The sequence below is a fragment of the Mus musculus genome, chromosome X (genome assembly GCF_000001635.26).
Source record: "Mus musculus strain C57BL/6J chromosome X, GRCm38.p6 C57BL/6J".
NCBI lineage: Eukaryota > Metazoa > Chordata > Mammalia > Rodentia > Muridae > Mus > Mus musculus.
Genome location: NC_000086.7, coordinates 24,473,881 through 24,499,163, shown reverse-complemented (window position 1 = coordinate 24,499,163; position 25,283 = coordinate 24,473,881). Strand labels below are relative to the sequence as shown.

Here is a 25,283-nt window from a genome sequence, read left to right as displayed (position 1 = left end):
AAGACAACTGAGCGCTTAAGAGAAAAATGTCTATTAAGAAACTGTGGGTGATACCAAAGGATGGTTACTTATTACTTCTTGACTTTGATTCAGATGAAGAAGAAGAGCAGGCTCATTCTGAAGGTATCCAGTCTTCAGTATTGATTGTGTCCTGAAGTTCATTAGACCTTTCCCAACTCACCTGCAATGGAAGAAGTCTTTTCTAAGTTTTCATATACTTCATTTCTAATTTTACCTATATCTATATATTCCTATACCCGAGTTTTAGCAGTGCATATACCTACTCTTGGCACTGTAGACATAATATGTTGAGAAACGATAACTTGCTATGATTTTACCCCAGAAAAAGACATGAACGGTGTTCCTATATGTTAGCAAAACATGAATTTATTTCATAATACCTGCAAATAAATTATTTCATTCCTTTTTTCTATTGTATATTTTCTTTATTTACATTTCAAATATTATCCCTTTTTCTATTTCCCCTCTGCAAATCCCCTCTCCTCTCACCTCTCCCCCTGCCCCCAACACACCCACCCCCAATTCCTGGCCCAGGCATTCCTTACTACTGGGGCATAGGACCTTTACAGTACCAAGGGTCTCTCCTCCCGTTGATGACATACTAGGCCATCCTCTCCTACATATGCAGCTGGAGCCATAAGTCCCACCATCTGTTTTATTTGATTGGTGCTTTAGTCCCAGGGAACTCTGGGGGTACTGGTTAGTTCATATTGTTCATCCTCCTATGGGGCTGCAAACCCCTTATGATCCTTGGGTACTTTCTCTAGCTCCATCATTGGGGACCCTGTGCTCAGTACAATGGATGTCTGTGAGCATTCACTTCTGTATTCGTCAGGGACTGACAGATCCTCTCAGGAGACAGCTATATCAGTCTCCTGTCCCCAAGCTCTTGTTGGCATCTGCCATAAAGTCTGGGTTTGTTGGTTATTTATTGGATTGATCCCTGAGTGAGGCAGTCTCTGGATTCATTTAGTCTCAGCTGCAAACTTTGTCTCTATAACTCCTTCCATGGGCATTTTGTTTCCCATTCTAAGAAGGAATGACGTATCCACAGTTTGGTCTTCCTTCTTCTTGATTTTCATGGGTTTTGCAGATTGTATCTTGGTTATTCTGAGCTTCTGGGATAATATCCACTTATCAGTGAATGCATATCATGTGTGTTCTTTTGTGATTGGGTTATCTCCCTTAGGAAGATATCATCCAGATCCATCCATTTGTCTAAGAATTTCATGAATTCATTGTTTTTAATAGCTGTGTAGTATTTCATTATGTAAATGTACCACATTTTCTGTATCCATTCCACTGAAGAGGGACATCTGGGTTGTTTTCAGCTTCTTGCTATTATAAATAAGGATGCTATGAACATAGTGAAGCATGTCATTATTACAAGTTGGAATATCTTCTGAGAATATGCCCAGGAGGAGTATTGCTGGATCTTCCAGTAGAACTATGTCCAATTTTCTGAGGAAACACCAGACTGACTTCCAGAGTGGTTTTACCAGCTTGCAATCTCACCAGCAATGGAGGAGTGTTCCTATTTCACCACATTCTCGCCAGCATCTGCTGTCATTTGAGTTTTAGATCTGAGCCATTTTGACTGGTATGAGGTGGAATCTCAGGTTTATTTTGACATGCACTTCCCTGATAATTAAGGATGATGAACATTTTTTAGGTGCTTCTCAGCCATTCGGTTTTCCTTAGTTGAGAATTCTTTGTTTATCTCTGTCCCCATTTTTTAATGGGGTTATTTGATTTTCTGGAGTCTAGATTCTTGAGCTCTTTATATATATATTGGATATTAGTCCCCATCTGATTTAGGATTGGTAAAGATTTTTTTCCCATCTATTGGTTGCTGTTTTGTCCTATTGACAGTGTCCTTTGACTTATAGAAGCTTTGCAATTTTATAAGGTCACATTTGTCTATTCTTAATCTTACAGCACAAGCCATTGCTGTTCTGTTCAGGAATTTTTCCCCGGTGCCCATGTCTTCGAAGCTCTTTCCCACTTCCTCCTCTATAAGTTTCAGTGTCTCTGGTTTTATGTGGAGTTCCTTGATCTACCTAGACTTGAACATTGTACAATGAGATGAAAATAGATCAATTTGCATTCTTCTACATGCTAACTGCCAATTGAGCCAGAACCATTTGTTGAAAATGTTGTCTTTTTTTCCACTGGATGGTTTTTGCTCCTTTGTCAATCATCAAGTGACAATAGGTGTGTGGGTTCATTTCTGTGTCTTCAGTTCTATTCCATTTATCTACCTGTCTATCAGTATACCTGTACCATGCAGTTTTTAATCACAATTGCTCTATAGTACAGCTTGAGATCAGGCACGGTGATTCCAGGAGAGATTCTTTTATTGTTGAGAATAGTTTTGGTATCCTAGGTTTTGTTCTTATTCCAGATGAATTTGCAAATAGCCCTTTCTAACTCAGTTAAGAATTGTGTTGGAATTTTCGTGGGGATTGCATTAAATCTTTACATTGCTTTCTGCAAGATAGCCATTTTTACTACATTAATCCTGCCAATCAATGAGCATGGGAAATCTTTCCAACTTCTGAGATTTTCTTTGATTTTTCTTCAGAGACTTGACATTTTTATGATACAGATCCTTCTTTCACTTACTCAGTTAGAGTCACACCAACGTATTTTATATTATTTGTGACTATTGTGAAGGGTGTTGTTTCCCTAATTTCTATTTCATCCTGTTTATTCTTTTTGTAGAGAAAGGCCACTGATATGTTTGAGTTAATTTTGTATTCAGTTAATGCACTGAAGCTGTGTATCAGATTTAGGATTTCTCTGGTGTAATTTTTGGGGTCACTTATATATACTATCATATCTTCTGGAAATAGTGAGATTTTGCCTTCTTCCTTTCCAATTTGTATTCATTTGTTCTCTTTTTGTTGTCTAATTGCTCTGACTAGGACTTCAAGTACTATGTTGAATAGGTAGGGAGAAAGTGGGCAGCCTTGGTTAGTCCCTGATTTTAGTGGGATTGCCTCCAGTTTCTCACCATTTAGTTTGATGTTGGCTACTGGTTTGTTGTCTACTGCTTTTATTATGTTTAGGTATAGGCTTTGAATTCCTGATATATCCTGGACTTTTACTATGAATGGGTGCTGTATATTGTCAAAAAGTTTCTCAGCATCTAATGAAATGATCATGTGATTTTTGTCTTTGAGTTTGTTTCTATAGTGGATTAAGTTGATAGATTTCTGTATATTAAACCATCCCTCATCACAGGGATCAAGTGTACTTGATCATGATGGATGATCATTTCTATGTATTCTTGGATTCAGTTTGCAAGGCTTTTATTGAATATTTTTGCATCAATTTTCATAAGGGAAATTGGTCTGAAGTTTCCTTTCTTCATTGGGTCTTTGTATGGTTTGAGTATAATTGTAATTCTGGCTTCATAGAACAAATTGAATAATGTTCCTTCTCTTTAGATTTTGCATAATGGTTTGAAGAGTATTGGTATTAGGTCTTCATGAAGATCTGATAGAATTCTGTACTAAACCCATCAGATCCTGGGCTTTTTTGTTTGGGAGACTATTAATGACTGCTTCTATTTCTTTAGGGGTTATGGGAGTATTTTTACGGTTTATCTGATCCTGAATTATATTTGGTACCTGATATCTGTCTAGAAAAGTGTCCATTTCATCCAGATTTTCCAGTTTTGTTGAGTATAGGTTTTTGTAGTAGGATCTGATGATTTTTTTTGGATTTCCTAAGTTTCTGTTGTTATGTCTCCCTTTTCATTTCTGGTTTTGTTAATTAGGATGCTGTCCCTGTGCCCTTTACGGAGTCTGGCTAAGGGTTTACCTATCATGTTGATTTTTTCAAACAACCAGCTCCTGGTTTGGTTGATTCTTTGTATAGTTCCTTTGTTTCCACTTGGTTGATTTCAGTCCTGAGTTTGATTGTTTCCTGCCTTCTATTCCTCTTGTGAGAATTTGCTTCCTTTTGTTCTAGAGCTTTTAGTTGTGCTGTCAAGCTGCTCCTGCATCCTCTATCCTGTTTCTTTTTAGAGGCATTCAGAGCTGTGTATTTTTCTCTTATTACTGTTTTCATTGTGTACCATATGTTTGGTTATGTTGTAGCTTCATTTTCATTAAACTCTAAAAAGTCTTTAATTTCCTTCTTTATTCCTTCCTTGACCAAGTTATCATTGAGTAGGTTGTTGTTCACCTTCCACATATATGTGGATTTTCTATTATTTATATTATTATTGAAGATCAGCATTAGTCTGTGGTAATCTGATAGGATGCATGGGATTATTTCAATATTTTTATATCTGTTGAGGCATGTTTTGTGACTGATTATATGGTCAGTTTTGGAGAAGGCCTCATGAGGTACTGAGAAGAAGGGATATCCTTTCGATTTAGGATACAGTGTTCTATAGATATCAACTAAATCCATTTGTTTCATAACTCCTGTTGGTTTCACTGTGTCTGTTTTTAGTTTTTGTTTCCAGGATGTGTCCATTGATGAGAGAGGGGTGTGGAAGTCTTCCACTATTATAGTGTGCAGTGCAATGTGTATTTTGAGGTTTACTAAAGTTTCTTTTATGAATGTGGCTGCCCTTGCATTTGGAGCATAGATGTTCAGAATTGGGAGTTCCTCTTGGTAAATTTAATTTTGATGAATATGAAGTGTTCCTCCTTGTCTTTTTTGATAACTTTGGGTTGAAAGTCAATTTTATTTGATATTAGAATGCCTACTCCAGCCTGTTTCTTGTGACCATCTGCTTGGAAAATTGTTTTCTAGCCTTTTACTCTGAGGTAATATCTGTCTTTGTCTGTGAGGTTTGTTTCTTGTATGAAACAAAATGCTGGGTCATGCTTACACATTAAGTCTTTTAGTCTATGTCTTTTTATTGTGGATTTGAGTCCACTGATATTAAGAGATATTAAGAAAAAGTCGTTGTTGGTTTCTGTTATATTTGTTTTTAGAAATGGAATTTTGTCCATGTGGCCATCTTCTTTTAGGTTTGCTGCAAGATTACTTTCTTGCTTTTTCTAGAATGTAATTTCCCTCCTTGTTTTGGTGTTTTCCCTTCATTATCCTTTGAAGGGCATGATTTGTTGGAAGATATTGTGTAATTTTGGTTTTGTCATAGAATACCTTGTTTTCGCCATCTATGGTAAAAGAGTTTTACTGTGTATAGTAGCCTTGGCTGGCATTTGTGCTCTCTTAGGGTCTGTATGTCAACTGTCCTGGATCGTCTGGCTTTCATAGTCTCTGGGGAGAAGTTAGGTGAAATTCTGATAGGTCTGCCTTTATATGTTACTTGAACTGTTTTCCCTTACTGCTTTTAATATTCTCTTTTTTGTGTGCATTTGGTGTTTTGATTATTATGTGATGGCAGGAATGTCTTTTGTGGTCTAAAATATTTGGGGATCTGTAGGCTTCTTTTATGTTCATGGGCATCTCTTTCTTTAGGTTAGGGAAGTTTTCTTCTATAATTTTGTTGAAGATATTCACTGGCCCTTTAAGTCTGAAATCTTACTTCTCATCTATACCTATTATCCTTAAGTTTTGTTTTCTCCTTGTATCCTCAATATCCTTGATGTAATTATTTCATTTATAAAAGCTGTTTGAAAAACTCACGTGGGCAGTTTTTCCAGAGAAATGCAAATTGAAAATACTTTATTAACTATTACTTATATACATACTTTCAAATGTTTCCATTTTCTATTGTCAATATAGTAAAGAGGCCAGCATTTGGCAAACATGAGAATATGCCGCCTCACGTAGAAGCAGATGAAAATATAAGGTAATATTTTCAATTTTTCCCAGTTCAATAGAGTACTTCAAAAGTAGTGTTTGTGATCCCTTCACTGGAGGAGTAGATTCAGGAAAATCAACAATTCATGGTCAGATGCAGCTATATATTGAGTTCAAGCCCAGCTTGGGGTCCTTAAGTCCTTGTCATCACAAACACATACCAACTAGGACAATATACCCGCCTGCATGGGATCTTCCCAGATATACACACAATCAAAAGGAGAAACATAATAAAAATAAGAGGGGGACCATCTGGGAAGAAGAAGGGTCTCAGCAAGTGTGGGAGAGTTATGAATAAACTACTGTGTGGTGTAAATGTATGAATTGTTAAAAGTATATAATTCAGGTTCACTTTGGTTGTCTGCCATGTATTTTATATGCATATGACATTTGTTCCAAACCAAACATTATATATTTATTCTAAATAATTAAAAGAAGTTCCTGTGTAACGTTTTTTGTGTGCTAGGCAAATGCTCTACCAGTCCACTATATTTCTAGCTTTAAAATTTTATTGTCCTTTCTTCACAGAGATGAACAAGACACTATGTTGAATAAATCTGGAGGTAGGTGTTTTTGGAGATATTTGCCTGTTGTTTGAAGAGGACATAAGATGGCATCAGATCTCTATAAACCCTACAGCATAAGAGGATAATTTTAGGTTTCACAGTAATTGTAGTTTTCTTTAAAACACAAACAGATGACTACTCACCCAACATTCAGAAACAAAGATTAGCTGAAGGTGTACCTCAGTGGTAGAGCACCATGTAAAAGCTATGAGTTTCATCTTCAGTGGTGAAAAAACAAAACAAAGCAAAACAAAACCCAACCAACACATGAAATTAACAAAACACCTACCAAACAAACAAAACACAGCAATAAGCCTCGCAAATGAAATGTTAGTTTTCCCAGTTTGCCCAATTAACTGTAAAGTGAGCAAGAAATGCAATTGGCTATTATAAGGAAACAAACAAAACCAGCATTAAGCATTTTAGGAACCTAAATTTAGTCATGATTAGAGAAATACACCCCCCCATATAAAAAGACAGTGGCTACAGCAACATAACAAACCTTGCAGAGGGGCTAGAATTATGGCTCTCTTGGTAAAGTGCTTTCCTTGAAAATATATGGACTTAAGGTGGGGACCTAGAATCCACTTTAAAAATGTAGGCTGCAGTCCAGTGCTGAGTAGGTAGAGATAGCTAGCTGGCTAGCCAGGCTAGTAACGTTGGTGAGCTGCAGATTCAGAGAGACACTTTCTCTGAAGATTTAAGTTGGATCAGGCAGTGGTGGCGCATGCCATTAATCCCAGCGTTTGGGAGGCAGAAGCAGGGGGATTTCTATGTTTGAGCCAACCCTGGTCTACAGGTTGAGTTCCAGGACAATCAGGGCTATACAGAGAAACCCTGTCTGGAAAAACAAACAAACAAAAAATGTAAGTTGGAATATGATTGAGAATACAGCCTTCTTCTGCACACATATACTGAAATGTATACACATCATTTTTGCTGAATCTCTTTTTATGATTTACAGAATCCTTTAAAATTATGTTTTTTTTCTTTTTCTGGAAATAGACAATATTAGGAAAGTGTCATATTTCTATAATCTCCACTGTATATTAAAAATAAACATCTATCGCGAGAAATGATCCAGCATACCTTAAAACACACACAGGACAGGGATGGAAAGATAGCTTTCAAATTAAGACCACTTGTTGCTCGAAAACCAAGATTTAGTTCCTAGGACCCATATAATGGCTCACAACCATTTGTAATTCTAGATCCAGGGGAATTGGCATCCTATTCTAGTTTCTATGAGCACCAGACATGCATGTTGAACAAATACAAACATGCAAAAGCACGTTAGTTAAATAAATAAAACAAATCCGAAATACACTTAACAGCCCCTTCAACTGAAACAAAGTAGGAGAGTCTTCTTTGGGGTTCATTTTATTTTAACTTTCAAGTTAGTATTGCAAACTTGGAAAATGGAAAGCTTCTGGGTAGTAGTGGCAGGTAAAATACTACCTCTTTTTTGCTGCTTGGATGACAGATGACTGATAGAGCCTCTCTCACTTTTGTAAGCATGTGCAAACACGGCCAGTCAGCAAGGGGCTTGGCTGAGATTGTTTTACAGCTGCCCAAACCCTGTTACCCAGTATGCTTTGTGGTGGCCACGAAGCTGAGTTCTTGAGGAAGGGAAGTTTCTTGAGGAAGCATGGTAGGGGGAAGTCTCTGTGGAGGTAGTCAGTGACCTGTTAAAAGATGGTTAATAATGGTTCAGGTGGGGGTCCGGGTGGGGTGAAGGTGGCGGGGCGGAGGTGTTACTTCCAGAGTAAGGAGAGGAGGTGACCCTCCCTGGACTCCGGATAGCACTGCTGCTGGGTTCACAATCGACTTTACCCACTCAGACCTCTGCGGTGAAAAACGGAGAACTTCACTAAGGGCAGGAGTTTGAAAAGCCTAGCATCTAGCAGAAAGCAGAAAGGCCATGGAATTGGAGACCCCGAAAGTCTTCCTTGGGCCTGGGGATGTGAAGTGTGAGTAAACTGAAGGTCAGTTAGTGGCAGAAACAGACTAGAACCTTTTCTGTGCTGCTGCTACCCGACAGAAATTAATTGAAAACAAACTGAAGATGAGTCTTCATTTTCTTCTACCTGGTGTTGAAAGGCCAGATTGCCGAAATTTGTATATATAGGATCCAAACGGCCTCAAAATCCCGAGGCTCCTCTCAGCCTCTGAAGTGCTGGAACTTCAGACATACTTCAGGCCAGGCTGTGTTTATTTATGTGTTGTTTTGGTTTAGGGAAGTAAGCTCTAACTCTGTATCTCAGGAGTGTCTGAAACCTCATGTGCAGCTTGAACTGGCCTTGAAACTGAAGTCCTCAGCCTTACAAATGTACTGGGACCTGAGGAAACATGCTTGTTTTATTTTTTACTTTTTAAATTTGTGGGGGTTTTTCATAGTTGAAGATTGAACCCAGAGCTTCTTGCTGTAGCAGTGAAATATATGTCCAGCCAGCCAGAACTTTATAATTTAGATTTATATTTCGATGAAAAAGATTGAGGAGCTTGGTTGTGATAATAGCAACTATGATTTTATTTGGAGATTGAGATAGAGACACATTTGCTCTAACTTATCAAAAACATTGCAGGAATGGGACCAACATGCAGATCCTCCTATTTTTAGATATAAACCCACTTGAAGTCACAGTTAAAGCCATCATAGTGTGTGTGTCTGTGTGTGTGTGTGTGTGTAAGAGAGAAAGAGAGAGAGAGAGAGGGAGAGAGAGAGAGAGAGAGAGAGAGAGAGAGAGAGAGAGAGAGAGAGAGAGAGAGTTTTAAACTAAAAAATAACAAACCTCTATTCTTTTATAGTAAGGAAGACCAAGATACTTTATTCAACTTAAATAATTCTTTTTAAAAATGTGTACATATTAAAGTTAAGGTTATTAATGGCTATCTTTGAAGCCAACTATTGTGTTCCATGTTTAAATACTAAAGTCTTTAGTATTAAATCAGAGGGTAATAGAAATATGGTTTTATCTTTAAACCCTTCATGCAATTATGAAGTGCTGTTTTTGTAAAAATCATTCCTTAATGTTATTTTATATTTCAATTCTATTTGTTTAAGTGATTTTTTATTCAAATGGCTTGAGAAAATTTCTTTTTTTATTTTAAATCAGAAAACGTAAGTTTCTCAGAGGAATGGCAGCGTTTTGCACGTTCTGTAGAGACACCAATGGAAAACTGGAATTTGTTAAGTGGTGAACAGCAAGTTAGGAATGCTTCAGAATTGGACCTTATGGAAGGTACCAGATATTTAATGATGGGCATTGATGTTACACTTCCTTTTTTTCTCAGTTGTTCTTCTTAGGCTTGTAAAGGAGATCAAAAATCTCATATTGTATCTCTTGTCTTTAATCACAACATATAAATAAATAGCTTAAAACATATTTTTAGATGACAATTAGACATTACTTGATTTTGTTTAACTTCTAGGCAAATAATAGATCTGCTTTAAAACCTAATGTTGGCACTATGCCTGAATGATCACAAAGTATTTCATTAAAATTTGCAAAATAACATAATTGTTTTAATATCTTGTTTTATTACGAACCCAGTACAGAATCCAGTAACTCATGATGATGGGAATGCAAATCCTGAAGAAGTAGTTGGAGATATACGGTAATATGTTCAAACTTACTATTTCCTTCTTAGTGTAAGTACTTCCAGAAAAGTTTAATTGATTGTATAGCAAGTAATGTATATTAATAATTGAAATATGATATATACTATAAACAATATTTCTATAAGATTAATCCTTAATTTGAATGGTTTTCTTGGAGGGTGTAATGTTGTGGGTCAAACTCTCATCGTCCTGCTTGTAGGACAAAAGCTGAGCAATCAAACAGTATCCCCAGCATCCTTACTTTGTAAAGCTTTAATTACTTCACAGATCTCCAGTACAAAATATACTGGGAAATTTTGAAGGTACATTTTTGGATATGTAATTTGTTTAAAACTATATTGTATTAACATAATTTATATATTAGATAATATTGATTAACATACTATATGACATCTTAATGACTTATTTATATGTAGTATTTTGTGAATATTTTTATTTTAATTTAATTTATTTATTATGTGATATTATCTTTATTTACATTTCAAATAATAGCCCTTTCCTGGTTTCACCCCAGAAACTCCCTATTCCATTACCGCTCCCTGTGCTTCTATGAGGGTGTTCGCCCACCCACCCACTCCCACTTCCCCACCCTTGCATGTACATACACTGGGGCATTGAACCTTCACAGGACCAAGGACCTCACCTCCCACTGATGTCTGACAAGGCCATCTTCTGCTATATATGCACTGGAGCCATGGGACCCCCTCTTTTGTTGATGTCTTAGTCCCTGGGTGCTCTGGGAGGTCTGGTTCATTCATATTGTTGTTCTTCCTATAAGGTTGCAAACCCCTTCAAATCCTTCAGTCCTTCCTCTAACTCCTCCACTGGGAACCCTATGATCAGTCTGATGGTTGGCTGTGAGCATCAGCCTCTGTTCTTGCCAAGCTCTGTCAGAGCCTCTCAGGAGAAAGTCATATTAGGCTCCTGTCAGCAAGCACTTGTTGGCATCCACAATCGTGACTGGGTTTGGTGTCTGTATATGGGATGGATACACAGTTTGGGCAGACTCTAGATGGTCATTCCTTCAGTCTCTGCTCTGTACTTTATCTCCATGTTTCCTCCCAGGAGTATTTTGTTCCCCATTCTAAGAAGGACTGAAACACCCACACTTTTGTCTTCCTTCTTCTTGAGCTTCATGTGGTCTGTGAATTACATTTTGGGTATTCTGAGCTTTTAGACTAATATCCACTTATCAGTGAGTGCATACCATGTTTGTACTTTTGGGATTGTGTTACCTCACACAGGATTATATATTTTCGATCCATCCATTTGCCTGTGAATTTCATGAAGTAATTGTATCTGTTCCATTACCATACATTTTTATCATTATTTCTCTATAATACAGCTTGAGTTCGGGAATGATTCCCCCTGAAGTTCTTTTATTGTTGAGAATAGTTTTTTGATATACTGGATTTCTATTATTCCAAATGATTTTTCAAATTGCTCTTTCTATCTCTATGAAGAATTGAGTTTAAATTTTGATGGAGATTGCATTGAATCTGTTGATTGCTTTTGGCAAGATGGCCATTTTTACTAAATTAATTGTGCCAATCTATGAGCATGGGAGATCTTTCCATCTTTTGAGATTTTCAATTTCTTTCTTCAGGGACTTGAAATTCTTATCATACAGATCTTTCGCTTGCTTGGTTGGAGTCACACCAAGGTATTATAATTTGTGACTATTGTGAAGGGTGTTGTATCCATAATTTCTTTTTCAGCCTGTTTATCCTTTGAGTAGAGGAAAGCTACTGATTTGCTTGAGTTAATTTTATATCCAACCACTTTGCTGAATTTGTTTATCAGGTTTAGGAGTTCTCTGTTGGAATTTTGGGGGTCACTTACATATACTATCATATCACCTGCAAATAGTGATATTTTGAATTCTTCCTTTCCAATTTTTATCCCTTTGACCTCTTTTTGTTATATAGTTGCTATGTATATAACTTCTAGTACTATAAAATACTACTATATTATATACTACTGTGAATAGGTAGGAAGAGAGTGGTCTTGTCTTGTCTGATATTAGTGGGATTGCATCAAGTTTCTCTCCATTTATTTTGATGTTGGATACTGGTTTGCTCTATATTGCTTTTACTATGTTTAGGTATGGGCCTTGACTTCGTGATCTTTCCAAGAATTTTATCATGAAGGGTTGTTGAATTTTTGCAAATGATTTCTCAGCATCTAATGAGATAATACTGTTTTTTTTTTCCTCAAGATTGTTTACATAGTGTGGGAAGCCGTTACAGAATGGCAGTTACAGAGTGGCAGTTAGAGTGGCAGTTAGAGTGGCAGTTACAGAGTGGCAGTTAGAGTGGCAGTTAGAGTGGCAGTTACAGAGTGGCAGTTACAGAGTGGCAGTTAGAGTGGCAGTTAGAGTGGCAGTTACAGAGTGGCAGTTATAGAGTGGCAGTTGCAGAGTGGCAGTTGGCTACAGCTGGCCACCACACATACATAGCCAGTAAAGGTTCTTTTGCCAAGGTGAGGTTTTGAGAATTGACAAAAGTTAACCAATCAGATGAGAGACAAAGTTAACCAATCAGATGAGAGAGAACGCCTGTCCTAGGCCTATAAAAGCAGCACCAGTTCTGGGCTCGAGGTCTTTTCGCCTCTACAATCAAGCTCTCCCAATAAACGTGTGCAGAAGGATCCTGTTGCAGCGTCGTTCTTCCTGGCCAGTCGAGCGCGCGCAAGAAGTGGTGCCGAAACCCGGGAAAAGAAACATCTTCAGGCACGAGCGAAGACCCCCTGCTACAGGGAGGATTCAGAACTGCATCACGGGGAAGGAGCGGTTAATAAAGGTTCCCGGAAAACAGACTGTTGAGAAGGATCCAGCGTGGATTCAGAACTCTTCAGCTGGGGAACGGTGGTAATAAAGGTTCCTGTAAAACAGGCTGCTGAGAAGGATTCAACAGCGTGAATTCAGAACTCTTCAGCTGAGGAACGGTGGTACTGGTAAGTCTCCCAAATTGATCCCCGGGTTAAAGGGGAATAAAAAGGAAAAGAAAAGGGAGGAAAAATAAAAGGAATCAGTGATAAAGAAAAGGAAATAGTGAAGAAAAAGAAAGGGGAAAGAAAAAAAAAAGGGAAAGGAAAGGAAGGAAAGAAAGGATTGAGACAATAAGGTTCCTGGCTTTGGGACAAGTTAAGGTTCCCGGTTTTGGGACAAGTTAAGGTTCATGAGTTATGCTTTTTTCTCCTATTGACCCTTTGTGGGTAGGTCTGATAGTTTTGGTCTTGTTTGTTCTGATATATGGACTCTGTTACTGTTTGAAACTGTGTGTAGAGGCAGTCAAGACAGGTCAGAAAATCCTTACAGAGCAACAAGAAAGTATGTCGGAAGAGGAGAAGGGCTTAAAAAGAAAAAGGAAAAAGAAAGGAGACACAGTGTTATCAGGTGGACAGAAAAGACAAAATAAAAGAGCCGAGGCAGAGGAGGAGGAAGGCATGCCTTTCACCTGGGCAGTATTTAGATTGGAAAGCCTTCCTTATTGAATTTGCAAATGAACAGGCAGTGGCTAACTCTGCTGCAGGAAATCCAGCATGGGATAGGGATATGCTGCTTGGTCAAGGTCGCTTTGCACAGCAACAGACAAGATATCCAGTGCAGGTGTTTGAGCAGGTGAATCAGATTGCCATAAGGGCGTGGAAATCATTGCCCACAGGTGTTGACGGTGTTGACGGTGTTGACGTGGGCGAGAGGGTCTGTTTGTTTCCCCAGGATCATTGACAACAGCTGTGGGTCCCAGAATGACTGACAAGGACCGTGAAAGATCAAGATGGTCCTGCTCCTGATGATTGAGACCGGGATAAGTATACCTTTATGGGCCATAGTAAGATCATGGCCAGTACCTTTACCGGTACATTCCAATTCTTCTACCTAGCCTTTGTTTTTTGCAAAGGAATGTTTTTTGGATGTGCCTTATGCACGACAAACTCCTCAAGAACCATGGGTGTATAAGAATACTAGTTTTCATTTAAATTATACATTATGCTTTGTGCATAATGTGGATAAACCTTTTACACCCTGTAATTTTTTTTAAAGAAAAAGATTATCTCTAATTGGGCAGATCAAATTAATACTGCTGACACTATAAGTCAGATAGCAAAAACAAGACAAAACAAAACAAAAACAAAAAACAAAAAAAAGTCTGAGGCATTGCTTACCCTGCAAAGGGCAGATTCTCATATCGCCTCAGGGTTAATGTTAGTGAATCAGAGAATGGATATTTTACAACATAACATGGAACAGATGATGGATGTCATACAAATGAGTTATGTGGCATCCACTCCGCATGTGTGCACTACTCCCATTAGGTATATTAATGATTCTTTTATTAAAAGTACAGACCTATCGAATTACCTGAAGGGGAACTGGTCGCAGGAGCTGGAGAGGTTGCAGACGAGGCTGCAGATGCAGATCCTGAACCTTAATGGGACCAGAGTGGAACCAGTGACCCTCGGAGACTTTACCTCTTGGCTTACCTCTGCTTTTTCTTACTTTAAGGAATGGGTGGGAGTGATTTTGTTTGGTGCTGCCATATGCTGTGGACTGGTGTTCATGCTCTGGTTGGTATGCAAATTCAGAACCCAACAAAAACATGACAAGGTGATTATAACTCAGGCACTTTTAGCTATTGAAAACGGCACCTCCCCTGAAATTTGGTTATCTATGCTCAAGAATTAGTTGGCATCTGAGTTCTCTGCTCTTGAACCCAATGGCACTGGGATGAGAGAGACTCAACGATCATTGATCAGCTCTTGCTCATCAATAGGGTGATCATGATTTCCCCACTAATTCATTTTTTGGCTGGCCTCTTTTGCAGAGTTCGCCCTAGGTCATTTAGCAGTTACTGTCACACAGCACTGCGGTATCCAGAGACAGGCAACTTTCCTCATGCACAGACCAACCTAAGACACGGGGCCCAGTGGCGATAGGGTTACCCTATGACAGGAAAGGCTGTGACATTAGAGGAATGACCTAAAACAGGAGCCACGGCGGATGGACGTAATTGCACAGGCCTAGACCAGCCTCATTTTATTAAAACAAAAAGGAGGAGATGTGGGAAGCCGTTACAGAATGGCAGTTACAGAGTGGCAGTTAGAGTGGCAGTTAGAGTGGCAGTTACAGAGTGGCAGTTAGAGTGGCAGTTAGAGTGGCAGTTACAGAGTGGCAGTTACAGAGTGGCAGTTAGAGTGGCAGTTAGAGTGGCAGTTACAGAGTGGCAGTTATAGAGTGGCAGTTGCAGAGTGGCAGTTGGCTACAGCTGGCCACCACACATACATAGCCAGTAAAGGTTCTTTTGCCAAGGTGAGGTTTTGAGAATTGACAAAAGTTAACCAATCAGATGAGAGACAAAGTTAACCAATCAGATGAGAGAGAACGCCTGTCCTAGGCCTATAAAAGCAGCACCAGTTCTGGGCTCGAGGTCTTTTCGCCTCTACAATCAAGCTCTCCCAATAAACGTGTGCAGAAGGATCCTGTTGCAGCGTCGTTCTTCCTGGCCAGTCGAGCGCGCGCAAGAACATAGTGGATTACGCTGATGGATTTCCATATATTGAACCATCCCTGTATCCCTGGGATGAAGAACATTTGATCATGAAGGATGATCATTTTAACGTGTTCTTTGATTGGGTTTACCAGAATTTTATTGAGTATTTTTGCATCATTATTCATAAGTGAAACTGGTCTCAAGTTTCCTTTCTTCATTTGGGTCTTTGTATGTTTTGGGTATAAGTGTAATTGTGGCTTCATAGAAAATTGAATAGTGTTCCTTCTCTTTTGATTTTGCATAAAAGTTTGAAGAGTATTGGTATTAGGTCTTCCTTGAAGGTCTGATAGAATTCTGTACTAAACCCATCTGATCCAGGGCTTTTATTTTTTGTGAGGGGGTTGGGAGCCTATTAATGACTGCTTCTATTTCTTTAGGGGTTATAGGAGTGTTTACAGGGTCTATTTGATCCTGATTTAAATTGGTACCTGATATCTGTCTAGACAGTTGTCCATTTCATCCAAATTTTCCAGTTTTGTTAAGTATAGGCTCTTATAGTAGGATCTGATAATTTTTTTTTGGGGGGGGGTTTCCTAAGTTTCTGTTGTTATGTCTCTCTTTTCATTTCTGGTTTTGTTAATTTAGATACTGACTCTGTGCCCTCTCTTTAGTCTGCCTAAGGGTTTATCTATTTTGTTGATTTTCTCAAAGAACCAGCTCCTGGTTTGGTTGATTCTTTGTATAGTTCTTTTTGTTTCCACTTGTTTGATTTCAGCCCTGAGTTTGATTATTTCCTGCCTTCTACTCCTCTTGGGTGAATTTGCTTCCTTTTGTTCTAGAGCTTTTAACTGTGCTGCCAGGCTGCTAGTGTATGTTCTCTCCAGTTTCTTTTTTGGAGGCACTCAGAGCTATTAGTTTTTCTCTTAGGAATGCTTTCATTGTGTCCCATAAGTTTGGATATGTTGTAGCTTCATTTTCATTAAACTCTAAAAGTCTTTAATTTCTTCCATGACCGAGTTATCGTTGATTAGACTGTTGTTCACCTACCACGTGTATATATATGGTTTTTCTATTATTTATATTATTATTGTTATTATTATTATTATTATTATTATTATTATTATTATTATTTGGGGGGTTAAGACAGGGTTTTTCTGTGAATCCCTGGCTGTCCTGGAACTCACTTTGTAGACCAGGCTGGCCTTGAACTCAGAAATCCACCTGCCTCAGTGTCCCGAGTGCTGGGATTAAAGGCATGTGCCCCCATGCCTGGATAATTTATATTATTATTGAAGATAAGCCTTAGTCCGTGGTGACTTGATAGGATGCATGGGATTATTTAAATATTTTATATCTGTTGAAGCCTGTTTTGTGACCCATTATATGGTCAGTATTGGAGAAGGCATCATGAGGTGTTGAGAAGAAGGCACATTCTTTTGTTTTATGATAAAATGTTCTATGATATCTATAGATATAGATATCTGTTAAAACCATTTGTTTCATAACTTCTGTTAGTTTCACAGTGTCTCTGTTTTGTTACTGTTTCCAGGATCTGTCCGTTGCTGAGAGTGGAGTGTTGAAGTTTCCCACTATTATTATGTAGGGTACAATATATACTTTGAGCTTTAGTAAAGTTTCATTTATGAATTTTGTTGCCCTTGCATTTGGAGCATGGTTGTTCAAAATTGTGAGTTCATCTTTGTTGATTCACCCTTTGACAAGTATAGTGACAGTCCTTATCTTTAAAAAAAAAAACAAAACAAAAAAAAAAACAATAACAAAAAAAAAACAATAACAAAAACCTTTTGGTTGTAAGTTGATTTTATTCCATAGTAGAATTGCTATTCCATGTTGTTTCCTGGAAATATTTGCTTGCAAAGTTTTTTCCAGACTTTTCCTCTGAGGTAGTTTCTGTCTTTGTCACTAAGGAGGGTTTCCTGTATGCAGCAAAATCCTGGGTTCTGTTTATGTATCCAGTCTATTACTCTATGTTTTTTATTGGGGAATTGAATCCATTGCTATGAAGAAATATTAAAGACCAGTGACTGTTGGTTGTTTCCTGTTACTTTTGTTGTTTGAGGTGGAATTATGTTTATATTGCTATCTTCTTTGGGGTTTGTTGAAAGAAGATTTCTTTCTTGATTTTTGTATGTTGTAGTGTTTCCCTCCTTGTGTTGTAGTTTTCCATCTATTTTTTTGAAGGTTTGGATTCGTGGAAAGATATTGTGTGAATTTGATTTTATCATGGAATACTTTGGTTTCTCCATCTACGGTAATTGATAGTTTTGCTGGGTATAGTAGCCTGGGCTGGCATTTGTGTTCTCTCAGGGTCTATATAACATCTGTCCAGAATCTTCTGGCTTTTATAGTCTCTGGTGAGAAGTCTGGTGTATTTCTAACAGGTCTGCCTTTTTATGTTATTTGACTTTTTTCCCTTACTGCTTTTAATATTTTATCTTTAGTGCATTTGTTGTTCTGATTATTATGTGTCGGCAGGAATTTCTTTTCTGGTCCAGTTTATTTGGAGTTCTGTAGGCTTCTTGTATGTTCATGTGCATCTTTCTTTAGGTTTGGGAAGTTTTCTTCTATAATTTTGTTGAAGATATTTGCTGGCCCTTTGACTTGGGAATCTTCTCTTTCTTCTATACCTATTTTCCTTAGGTTTTGTCTTCTCATTGTGTCCTGGATTTCCTGGATGTTTAGGGTTAGGAGATTTTTGCATTTTGCATTTTCTTTCACTGTTGTGTCAATGTTTTCTATGGTATCTTCTGTACCTGAGATTCTCTATTCTATCTCTTGTATTCTGTTGGAGATGCTTGCATCTATGTCTCCTTGGTTTTCTTTCTCCAGGTTCATCTCTCTTTGTGAGGTTTTATTCTGTATTTCCATTTTTAGATCTAGATGGTATTTGTTCAATTCCTTCACCTGTTTGATTGTGTTTTCTTTAACTCTTTAAGGGATTTTTGTGTTTCCTCTTTAAGGGCTTCTAGCTGTTTTCCTGTATTTCTTTAATGGAACTATTTTTGTTCTTAAAGACCTCTATCATCATCATGAGATGGGATTTTGAATCTGAATCTTTCTTTTCCAATATGTTGAGGTATTCAAGACTTGCTCTGGTGGCCAAACTGGGTTATGATGATGCCGACTTGTCTTGGTTGCTATTGCTTATATTCTTGCACTTACCTCGTGCCATCTCATTTTCTTTGGTGCTACCTTCCCTTGCTGTCTCTGTCTGGAGCCTGTCCCTCCTGTAATCCTAGTTGTGTCAGAACTCATAGGAGTCCAGCTGTCTCTGAGATCTTGGGATCCTGGGATCCTGATATTTTGGGGGTGTCTGAGCTCCTGGAAGTCATGCTGCCTCTTGGATCTTGAAATCCTGGTGTGACCAATCTCCTGAGATCCTGCTGTGTCAGAGCTCCTGGGGGTTAAGCTTTTTCTTGGTGTTGCAAGATTTGGTGGGGTGCCAGAGCCCTAGGTTTTCTCTAGACACAGTTGCATACTGCAAGGAACCTGTGCCTCTGGCCGGGAGGATGATTTTGTTTCCCTGGTTCTTGTGGGGAGTCCCAGATACACAGGGTGTTGGGAAAGATGTTGTGCCCTCAGCTGTGCTCTTCGGTCAGAACTCCAGTGTTCCTGGGTGTGTCTGATCTCCTTGGAGTCGAGCTTCCTCTGTGATCCTGTGATCTTGAGCATTTCAGAATACCTGGGAATCGTGCTCCCTCTGGGTGTTTTAAGAGTGGGTGCAGAGCCAGTACCCCAGGTCTGATCCAGGTGCAGTTTCAGACCAGAAGGAATCCATGCCACTGGAAAGGCAGGAGTTCCTGTGTCCCTGGATCCTTAGGGACTCAGTTACTCCTGATGTTGGGGCCATTCCTGTGATCCTGGGAGTGTTAGAGCACCTGGGATTTGAGCTTACTCTGGGTATTGTGGGACTAGGTCAGCACCCAAGATCTACTCATGACACGGACTCTTGCAAATATTTTTGATTTAGCATCATGGACTTATTTTTGCCTGTGGTACAGAAGTGAAAATGGTGCTTTTTCAACAGGTGTGACATTAATTAAACTTAATTTTAATTTTTTCGTATATTTGTGTCTGTGTTGCATATATACACATGTGGAGGGCAGAGGAGGATGTTGGGTTTTGCTCTATTTCTTTCCACCTTATTCCGGTAAGACCTGCTCTTTCACTGAACATGTAGCTAGATAAGCAGCCAGCAAATCCTAGTAATTCTCACTCTGCCTACCACAGTGCTGCTATTGTAGAAGCAACCATCCATGGTTAGTTTTCTAAATGGGTACTAGAATCAAACTTGCGAACATCCTCCTTTCACAGTAAACCCTATTTATTACTGAGGCATCTTCATAACTGCATTGAAGGGATTTTTAGAGGAAAAAATGATGTAAACTTTTCTACATTCCATGTATTCAAAGCTAAGTGATATGTATACAAAATTCTGTACATGCAACAGTATTTCTTTGACCCAGTATTAATTTTATATTAAGTCAGTTTCTTTTCTAAAACTCCTCTGTGCTTTTCTTTATATGACACAATGGAAAAATGAATTCTTTAATATAACCCTTATTACTTTTTTTTTAATTTTATTTTATGGGTATGTTTGTTTTGCTTGATTGTGTGTATGTACACAGCTTGTATGTCTTGTACCTGATGAGGCCAGATGAAGGCATTGAATTCCCTGGAACTGGAGTTATAGGTTTTGAGCAACCTTGTGGATGCTGGGATTCGAATCTCAGATCTCTGGAAGGGAACCAGTGCTCTTAACTGATGAATCATCTCACCAATCCCCTCACTGATTTTTATAAAATGAATTATGTAACTGAAAGTGAAAGACAAATTTACTAACCAGTGAGGGAATGAAACTCAGATCCCAAAGAATCTATTTTAAATTATATGTAATTGAATGTTGCATGAGCTTTCTTAGAGGATAATAATTTGTCTTTGATATATAGTCTCACTATGTATGTCAGGCTGGCTGGAAATTTCCTATGTAACCTATGTTGTCCTTTACACTGGAAATCTCCTGCTAAGCTTCCTAGACTAGGATCATAGACCCAAAACGTCTTAAATGGCTTAAGAAACAATGCTCTTAATACCTATTTTTCAGACATATTTGTGTATTAGTGTTTTGCTTACAGGTACATATGTGCACCACATATGTGCCTGTTGCCCATACATATAAGATGATTATTTCAGACACCTTGGACCTGGAGTCACATAAAGAGAAAACACATGGAAACTTATATCAAAGATTCTTTCAAAAAAAATGCAACCAGAAATTAGAATGAGTTTGGCAAACGAACAAATGGGAGAGGTAGAGTTGTTAGTTTTGTAGGGTCACATTTGTATCATTTTAAAAATTATATGTGGCTGAAGTTGAAAAAAAAAAACATTACTGAGCTTTTAGTAAAAATGTGTGTCTTTGATTTTGTCTAAGCATTTAACCCTATAACTTCATGCCTTAAAGGAAACTAAATCTAAATCTTAGAAATCTGTGAAAATTTTTATTTTCTACTTTAAGTACCTGTTAATGAGATTTTAAAATTTGATTTACATTCATTGTGGAAACACAGAAGTCTTGCACAAAATCTTAGAAGTGTAATTTGTTGTTTATTATGTTTAACAATATGGAAAAAAATCAATTACATATGCAGACAATTTGTATATTTTAATTGACTTACGTTTTGCACTAAGTCTTAACTGAATCAATATAGGAAAATAAATTAGACATTATATTTGATAGAACATAGTGAAAAAATACTTTGAAATACAATTAATTTTCTAAAATAAGATATATATGTATTAAAACTTCTTTAATTTTTGAAAAGCTAAAACATAAAAGAAGACTTCTCTAATAATCTTTCAGGGAAAAAAACTATAATGATTTCCCATTAGATAATTTTTTACTGCTGATTTTCTTTTTATAGTATGAAATGGTTAATTTAATTTGTTTTGAGTGTTCTTTTTCATATTGGTATGAAATGTGACTGCTTTTATTACTGTGCTTTACAGAAAGAAGATCAACAACAAATTGTGTGAGCAGAAGTTTGATATGGATATACAGAAATTCAATGAAGAACAAGGAAAATCAGTGGTTGGTATCATAACTAACTTTATAATTAACCTAGAATAACTAAGTATCAAATAGGAATGGAGAAACTAGCCTTGTGTTGGGCACATGAAACGAAGTTAAGTTTCATTATCTATCTATCCTTGGTTCTGTTCTAGTCCTACTGAATTGTAAAGCAGAGAAATATGATCACATACTATATCAATGAAAACCACTAGGTATTTTCTGGTAGACCAGATTATAAATTTTCAAGAGGCAGACTTTTGCTGAAAGATGAAGAGAGGATTACCAGTTTCTACAAAAGGAAGCACACTATGTCAGCCTCAGGTACAGTTGAAAGGAGAGAGAAAGCTTACTTACTGGTGTCATCTGGACTCTGTTGTTAATATTCGAAAGCCAACTCAAACTGGCAAATCAGTTCTTACAATCCTAAACTTAGTACAAATTTAGTAACAACAGTGGATAGAAACAACCTTTCTCAACAGCCCTGGAAGAATATTCCTGTGGAAGAATATCACCAAACTATTTTAGATCATCTCTCCATTACTGTACCAATGACTGTAGTCATCACATAGTTTCCAAGTAAGATCTGAGATGATGACCATATTAACTATTTTTTATTTGATTGGTTAATAGTTTGAGAAGTATTCAATTTGAAATGAACAGGAGATCCATTCCTGCCTGGGAAGGCATTGAGGAAGCCGCCATTATGAGTCAGTTCTGGAAAGAGATAGAGACTAAAGATAAAAAGTAAATGAATACTCCAATTGAAGGCAATTTTTAAACCTTGAACCCTGGATGAAATTTCAAGGGGGAGTAATCATCCATGTATATGAGGAGTCTAAAGACAGACTCCCAGAGTACTTCAATATTTGTAATTCTGCATGAGGTGGGGGTGGGGGGTGAGAGTGAACCAGTAAGGGAAGAGAACAATTGGTACAAATAAAACTACCATGAGTGAAGGAAAACATTTAAGGAATAAAAGTTCACTAACTTTGTCATATGTTGCTAATTGGCCAAATAAAATAGATTTGCAGGGCTGGAAGATGGTTTATTTGGTAATCTTTCTCACTGTAGGCATGGAGACTCGAGTTTATATTCCCTGAGTAAGCATGCACGCACACACCTCCACCACCACCACTACCACCAACAACAAAACAAACTAGCAAAACTAAAAACAAACCACCACAACAATAAAAGTTGGTGTGGTGGTGAGCATTTTAGAACCACCAAACTCAGATTTAGTTCAGAGATAAGAATATTCCCAGAGCTTCCTAGCCACCAGTTGTAGCCTAATGGATGAGCTCTAGGTTCATTGAGACCCTGTCTCCCAAACAGTGGGATGCAACCAAAGAAGACACCCAATATTAATCCTTTGTCTCCATATGTATGCACATGTACATTTTTTAAAGGGAAACTTCACAAAGTGCAGGTCATTGTACTTAATCAGGATGATTTGAGTGGAAATGTGAGGTACAAAACTGTTCACAGTGAATAAAGGACAAAATAGGAATCTAGTAGCACAACGAGAAAAGGTGGAAATGGCTTGTCTTAATTTTTTTAAATGCAAATTACCATGGTTGTCTGCCAACATAAAGAATACAAAGAGAAATTTATATTACTACTTCCATGTGTTACTTGAGATTGGAACCTAGAGAAAACAAATCTACCACTAAACTTTGTCCCCAGACATCTTTTTACACTTTATTTCGAGGTAGGGTATCTTTAAGTGATCAAGACTATTCATGATCTTGTGATCATTCTAACTCAAACTTTATAAAAGTTAGTTTTATAGGCATTACACTGACGACCAGCTAAAGTCATGAATTTAAAATAACAGTTACAATTGCTGAAACTCTTGACAATAGTTGAGAAAAGTGAAGATGTTGGACGTAGTAAAGAATAAGTATAAGGCATCCTTAAGAAAGGAAGAAAAAGTAGAAGACATGGCACATACATCTTAGGTGGGGGGTAGATACAGAGATGAGGTAATGAACCACCTCCTGGGATTACTTCTGGTAGTTAGAAAAAGGAGGCCACCATATGGTAAAAGCATTAACACTAGCTAGAGTGAAGCTTCCAGGGCTAGGATTTTACCAAGTTCATGTTTACATGGTGCATGCCTATAAACTTAAGTACTTGAGAGGCTAAGGCCAGTCTCTGCAGCATGGCAAACAATTTCTCATAAAAAAAGTTTTATTAACCCACAATTGGTAGTATAATTGTATTTCATGTTACTTAAAAATATAAGTATATTTAGTCATAATAGTTGTTAAAATGTTAAATCACTTGGAAAACTATTCCTTTTACTTTTCATATGGAATTATTTTTGCTCACGTAATCATTTTAGTATTGGAAATACATTAAGTGGTTGGTTGTTAGCCTAGCATTCATGCTGCATGGCAGTAACAACAAAAATGAACAGAATTGTTACAGTAATGTTTTCATTTTACATTTGTAGAACAATTATCAAAAAGAACAACAAGCATTAAAACTGTCCGAATGTAGTCAGAGTCCGACCCTGGAAGCAATTGAAGACATGCATGAGAAGTCCATGGAGGTATGTTGCACATGGTCCATAAAATGTCCTTAGGAAACGAAATATGTTTTAGGAATCAAAAAGTTTAACTACTTGCTATTTTGAATTATTTCTTACTGAAGTGACTGATATTATCTGTAAAATCCTAATGACTTTGTAGGAATTATTCAAGACATGAAATGATAAATTGGGAATTTGACCTCAGATGTACCTCATAGTTTATTAACACTAAAATTATCCTGCTTAACTAAACATAGCACATCTATACATCATTTGCACAGAATCTTTCATATTTGTATCCTTGGGAGTTTCTTTAGTAAGAAGTGCTTTTCTGTTTTAGGGTTTGATGAACATGGAGACCAACAACTATGATATGCTTTTTGATGTAGATGGTGAAGAGACATTATGAAGCATACTCTGAAGTACTCTTCTCTTTTCCCATCTTCAGACTAATGAAGCATACATATTTCTCACTTGCTGGTACATTGTAACCAAATAAAAAATTCACTAACATTTTTGTCTCCTATGAAACAGAGTTTGAAAGGCTCTTTAATCCTTGTAATTCTGAAGATTCTAAGAAGGAAGTTAACCCCCGTGAAGTGATTACAAAGTTAAATAGGAGGTATACCTTCAGAGTCAAAATAGAACTCCTTTATTTTTAAACATCTTTAATCATTTTCTTATTTAAGTGTAAGAGCCTCTTTATATTAAATTCCAAACAAAATCTAAATGAATAAGTGAGTGGCAATTAGTCCTTTGTACCGAACTTCCACACACTAATGTAGTGAATTATTTAAAATTTATTCCTTAATCTTTTTTTAAAGTCCAGACTTTATCCCCCTCCTTGTCCACCCTCTGATTGTTCCACATACCATACCTCCTTGCCTCATGCTCCCACACCCCCACTCCTCATCTCTAAGAGGTTATCCCCACCATCCTATCCCCACCCCACCAGACCTCCCTACTCCCTGTGGCCTCAAGTCTCTTGAGAGTTAAATGCACCTTCTCTAACTGAGTCCAGACCTGGCAGTCCTCTGCTGTATATGTGTTGGGGGCTTCATATCAGCTGGTGTATGCTGCCTGGTTGGTGGCTCAGTGTCTGAGAGATCCTGGGAGTTCCAGGATATTTGAGACTGTTGGTCCTCCTCCTTCAACTCCTCTT

General features: G+C 37.6%; 1 protein-coding gene across 1 annotated transcript; it reads left to right on the top strand.

Moving 5' to 3' along the window:
- Positions 1-24,856, top strand: Gm5934 (predicted gene 5934). Its single transcript, NM_001100444.2, has 8 exons — positions 1-123; positions 5,737-5,803; positions 6,343-6,377; positions 9,497-9,622; positions 9,935-9,998; positions 21,525-21,606; positions 24,044-24,142; positions 24,462-24,856. Exons 1-8 carry the CDS (start codon positions 27-29, stop codon positions 24,528-24,530), a joined length of 639 nt encoding a protein of 212 aa, NP_001093914.1. The 5' UTR covers positions 1-26; the 3' UTR covers positions 24,531-24,856.
- Positions 24,857-25,283: the final 427 nt, after the last annotated feature.

Bases quoted from the DNA above. Each gene is read 5' to 3' on its own strand.
- Gm5934 (NM_001100444.2), top strand. From the start codon at position 27: ATGTCTATTAAGAAACTGTGGGTGATACCAAAGGATGGTTACTTATTA. The intron at 124-5,736 runs GTATCCAGTCTT...TTGTCAATATAG, and splicing joins AGAGCAGGCTCATTCTGAAG to TAAAGAGGCCAGCATTTGGC. The intron at 24,143-24,461 runs GTATGTTGCACA...TTTCTGTTTTAG, and splicing joins TGCATGAGAAGTCCATGGAG to GGTTTGATGAACATGGAGAC.